Source organism: Pterocles gutturalis, unplaced genomic scaffold, assembly GCF_000699245.1.
Source record: "Pterocles gutturalis isolate BGI_N339 unplaced genomic scaffold, ASM69924v1 scaffold31857, whole genome shotgun sequence".
NCBI lineage: Eukaryota > Metazoa > Chordata > Aves > Pterocliformes > Pteroclidae > Pterocles > Pterocles gutturalis.
This window is the reverse complement of record NW_010116468.1, coordinates 374-5,842: the sequence shown is the minus strand read 5'-3', so window position 1 is coordinate 5,842 and position 5,469 is coordinate 374. Positions and strand designations below refer to the sequence as shown.

The 5,469-nt window shown below is 42.8% G+C and overlaps 1 protein-coding gene across 1 annotated transcript in view; it reads left to right on the top strand.

Moving 5' to 3' along the window:
- Positions 1-4,656, top strand: part of KDR (kinase insert domain receptor (a type III receptor tyrosine kinase)) — a gene marked incomplete at its 5' end in the record, with an annotated part of 29,450 nt that extends 24,794 nt beyond the window's left edge. The window contains 3 exons of the mRNA XM_010075522.1: positions 3,267-3,387; positions 3,497-3,585; positions 4,437-4,656. Of these exons, the coding sequence (XP_010073824.1) occupies positions 3,267-3,387; positions 3,497-3,585; positions 4,437-4,656 (430 nt within the window). The remainder of the gene's footprint in view (positions 1-3,266; positions 3,388-3,496; positions 3,586-4,436) is intronic.
- Positions 4,657-5,469: the final 813 nt, after the last annotated feature.

Genomic DNA, 5,469 nt, shown 5'->3' with positions numbered 1-5,469 from the left:
AGCAGGAATTAGGTATTTCATATGGTGGACATTCTACTGGGGCCTCTGGGCAGGTTTTGTTCATGCTGGGGGCAGGGAGAATGAAAGGAAGAGACTTCAGCTGCCTGGTCCATATTTAACCTCCTCCAAAGGGCTAAGAATTAATCTGTACAGTTTTGTGAAGGCAAAATCTAGTTTCTTACCTCCCCAGATTCTAGGGATTTTTTTTTTCCTACCCTTTCAAGATCTGGTAGTCTCAATTCAAAAAATACAGGAGTATTTGTTATTTAGTTTTTAAGAACCAGAACAAATACAAAGTTTTACTGATCCAATTCAGTTGTGTTCACACTCTTGTATTGCACCTCCCTAAAATATTAATGGTAACAGATCATTAATAACCTCTCTGGCATTTCCCCTCCTAAAGTGAAATGTTGGTAAATAGGTCATGAATTGATGGCCAAGGGGAATGCGACCTAAATAGTGCTGTCACTGATTTTTGTCCACTGCTTTCTTCTGGTGGGCTGCTGGGGCATCCACAATGGACCAATAGAGATAGATGCTGTTGGGTATCGTGGAAGAGGTGACTTCCCTGATAAAGAGTTTGCACTTAAGCATGGCTTAGATTGGTGGAATCTGTTGTCAGATTTCACATATTTTCCACAAAGTGGAGCCCTCTCCCTCACCACTTGTATTATATCCACCAAAGACAAACAAAGTTCCCAATGATTTTGAGTACCGCAGGATGACACTTTTATGTTGTCCTGGGAAAGACTAGGTAGCCACAGTGCATGTCACACTTCAGTTGAACTTATGGTCCTAGAGCTGATCTCTCAACGCCATGTTTTAGTAGTGGGGCAGTCCCAAATATATTACAAAGACACAAAAGCATGATTTGACACTGAAAACATCCCACTTATTTTCCACTTCTAATACTTCCTATATGGCTTTTCCTGGTCCCCACTTCCTGTTATAAACAGAAGTAAAATCTCTCCATAAACCTTTCAAAGAGACTTTGAACCTCTTTTCTCTTGTCTTACAGTGTGACAGGGTTGTGGGAAAGCAGTTGTGGAAACCATGCTAGGAGAGGCAAAGTGGGGAGCTTAATACATGCTTAGGGGCTTTATTCTTCTGTTCTGGTAGTTTAAAACAATTTTGTAGGCATGGAACTTGCTATACATGTAGTGGAAAAGATGACTATATTCAGTAACGTCTTTTTCAATGTTCACAAAAGTACTAAGTATGAGGAGAGGCTGATTAAATACAGTCTCTAAATCAAAGCTGGAAGAGGAAAAGCAAGCACAGGAAAAAACACAGATAATATTAAAGAATATTTAGATTGCTGAGGTAAATTAAAATTAGTAGGACCTCATAACATTTGCCATATTTGGCTTAGGAAATAGATATGTAATTCTGAACCTTGAAAGATTGTAATTAAGAATAGTCAGGTGAGGTAGAGAAGATTTAACGAAGTGTAAAGATAATGTCTCTTTTTAGAAAGAACAGAAAAAGAGTAACCTTTAAATCAGGTTAACTTCAATCCTAGGAATGATCCCAGAATAAATGATCAGATAAATAATGGTAAATGTCTACAGGAAAAAGAAGTAACTGAAAATGGCCAGCGTGGATTTGTCAAGAAAAATCAAGTCAAACCAACTTAAGTTTCATTTTTAGGGAGAATAATTGGTCTGCTGGATAGCAGGGAAGATAGATTTTGATTTTCTGTAGGGCATTTTTGGCCCTTTTTTTAATGGGACAGTCTATTACAAAATGCAAACACATGTGAGGAAATACTGCCAGGACATAAGCTGAGCCCTCACCAATACTGGGCAGAAGTCAGACTCTATGTGTGGCCTCTCTGCTTGCACACTATTTCTGGTCCTGCTTGCATAGTAGCTTGGCTTAACCAGGAGGATCTCATTCATGTAGCTCACATGGAAAACATAGGCTGGCTCTTCTCTGGGCTGAGCAGAAGCAGGAGTCCTGTACCTGGGAGGCTGTTCAGTTCATGAGGCTGGGATTCTCAGTCCTCATCACCCTGGTCCTGACCATGCAGTTCTGTGCCTGTGTAGACAATTAAATGCAAGCATACAGGGACCTTTCAGACTAAGAAGGCAAGTTGTGGAATGAACTTCTCATCATTCAAGGTCAGATGGTCTAGGAGGGTAAGTGGACTAGAATTTCCATTAGATGCTTTTGGTCCTGGCAGGGTTGGATGGGAAGTGGATTAGATACCATTGGAGAATAACAGGAACAGAAGACATGATCAGTGCAGAGATCCGGAAATAGCTGGTTTTGTTAAGTCTGGGAGGAGAAAATGGAGAGGGAACAAATAACAGTTTTCAGTATACGAAAAGTTGCTCAAAAGAGGATGTTAATTAATTATTCTGTGTTCCCAGCAATAGGACAAATTTTATTTGAAGCAAATACTTGGGTTTAACATTTGAAAAACGTTCTGAAGTATGACTGAGCACCTGAGCAAGCTGCACAGGGAACTTGTAAAATCCCCACAAGTTTAAATAAATGTCTGTTGGAGGTATGTGGAACTCAGCATAGTTAGACTCAAAGCTGGGAAATTGGTTGAATGATGCTCTTAATTGCCTTTAGCTTTGTGCTTCAGGAGGATGCACACTTCTCTCCTAGCTCCATGGCTTTTTCTTCATTAACTGTTAGGAGCATAAATTTGTCCTGTTTAACTGGGACAATGTCCATTTTGTTGCACATCCACTTAGACAGCGAGCTGCGGGTAGCTGTTTTGTTTGCTGCGTTAGTATCTCCATGAAAGTAAATTTTTTTTTGGTCCAATATTTTTTATGGATGTCATCCTGACCAGAGGCTTTCTTTTGGAGAAGAGCCTTCAAGAGACATGTAGCACTCCCTGTCCTGATCCCCGTGGTTTAAGGGCGGCAGTCTGCTGTTGTTGTCCGAGGTCCAGCCAGGGGTCTCAGAAGTGCAGTCCAAAGGAAGAGACACATGTCTGTGCTTCAGGCTCCTCTGTTTATTATACTTTTGAGCAAAGCTTGCAGGAAGTCAAGCCCTCCAGTAAAACTGAAGAAAGGAGCTGTTTTCTCAAAGCCATTTCTTAGAATTTGCTCAGAGATCAAGGTTGTCAGGAGCAGAAGGTCAGAAACATGCCACTTGCTAGGCGGTTCATCCTTTTCAATAAATGGATATTTTGAGGTTTGCATAATATGTTTTGACAAAAGGATTAACTTTTCTGTAGAGAGATAAAAGGATTCTCATATCATTGTGCTGTTTGCAGCCAAGCTGTGGATAGTGGACACAAAACTTTTTTTGTTTTGTTTTCTTTTCAGTCAGTACCGACAAGGTAGCAAAAGAAAAAGCCGGCCTGTGAGTGTGAAAACTTTTGAGGATGTCCCATTGGTAACCACTGTAAAAGTTGTTCAGGAGGTGAGTTTGTCTGGTGTTTGTATGTATTTTCCTTCTGTTGGTGTCTTTTTTTGTGGTGTTTTTTTTTTTTTATCCCTTTCCATGTAATGCATTTCTAACACCTTTACAGGAAAACCTGACAGATAGTGGGATGGTTCTTGCATCTGAAGAGCTGAAGACATTGGAAGAGGGTGATAAAGAAGTGAATATGACCTTTAGGTAAGGCTCAGGCTATACATAGGATGGAATATGACCTTTTGCTTGCAGTATGTCATAAGACTGATGGTTTATAAAATTTTTTTAAAAGACAAAAATCTTACTGTATTTTTAAAAACACTAAGAAAAATTGTGCACTGTATGTCTGGTCATACAGACATGTCTTCTGGTACCAGGAGAGGTAATGCAGGTGTTGGAAACATTGGCTGATGGGCTTGTATTTATCATCTGCAAAAGCATTAACCACCCCTTTAAAGAAACTGAGCCGGTGCACACAATTAAGCGTATTTGTGAAGGCCTGTCGGCTCTTTTTTTTTTTTTTTTCTTTTTCTTGCTGTTTTTCTAAAGCTGACTCTTGAGTTTTCAGGATGTACCTGGGTGTATTTTCAGAGCATTGTACAGGGGTTTCATTGTGCAGCTCACAGGAAGCACACTGGCATTCATGGAGCTGAAACCTCATGCATACTCTCTGAGAGCTTCTCAGGAATTACTTTTTACAGGACAACTTCAATGCAAACAAAGGTATACTGCTGCTACCATTGCACCACAGCTGAAATGTGTGAAGCTCCTCAAAAGCTTTCCCTTCATTTCATCTGCAGTTGGAATCTGGCTCCTTGTATTGTCACAAAATTAAATATAATTTTCATGTGTTAGTGAAGATAGAGCGTATAAAAAGGTCTCTCCTTGTAATCAAATGCATGTTTAAAAAGGCTTGAAGCCAGTTTTGCTAAGTGCACCATTTTGTTTTGGTTGTTGCTGTGATGAAAAGCAGCTGCCAGCGTGAAGCACCCACCTGCCCTCCTGAAGACGGTCTCCACAGCTTTCTGAGTCCTGTTTCTGTTTGTTTTTTGCAGCACACTGGTGCCCAGCAAGAGTAACGAGTCCGTCATGTCTGAAGCCTCCAACCAGACAAGCGGGTACCAGTCAGGGTACCACTCAGACGACATGGACACCACCGCCTACTCCAGCGAGGAGACTGAACTCTTGTGTGCCCGCGAGGCTTCGCCCCCTCTCTGCCGCGCGCACGGGCTGGCCTACGACAGCGCCACGCCACTCGCCTCCCCACCGCTCTAGGGTGAAGCCGGCAGCTCCAGGTCCCTCTGGGATGTGCCTTCCTTGCCTGGGCTGGTGGTATTCACATTTGATGTACAGAAAGATGGTTTCTGCATGACTAAGAAAAGACGTTTATTTTTCCTCAAGAGGATGCAGAAGCATCTGGCAGCAAAACTGTGCTGTGACAGGCTGCAGGGCACGTTCCTCGAGAGATGCTGGTGGCTGAGGGTGCAGAGTCCTGGCTGTGCTGACCTGATGGCAGAGGCAGTGTGGTGGCCTTTGAGACCCTGATGACATGCTGAGCATCTTCCTGATGCAGGCAGTGACACAGCGGTCAACTTAACTGTTTCTAGTTGTACGAAATAACGGCACAGCCCTGCTCTATTTTTTTTTTTTTTTTTGTGGTTGTTGTTTTTCCCCTTGTGCCTGGACTCCAGGAAGGAAACAGCACGGCACTGGCTTCTTGTTTCTCAGAGTTGTCCCTTGCTTGCACCTCCACAAACAAAAAAAGGAACCTCCAGCTCAAGGCTCTGGCACTTACCAGTGGCCTGAGACTAAACATAGGCTGAGTTAAATATAGATGGGGGCAGTAGTCTCTGTCTTTAGCAGAGAAAAAAAGTTGCTGTACTGGACCTCATGAGCTGCATTTGCTTGCAAAACTTGCACGATGAGGTTGGTTAGTAGAGCCCCAGAGCACCGAGCCAAGTGACGGGACACAAGGGCTGGAGGCATGCCTCACCTCTGGGGAGGGCTCTGCTCCCCATCCTCCTCGGCACCTTTGACCCATGCCAGGTGCTTGCCTGCTTCTGAGCTAGCCTGAAAAGGCTGCAGAAA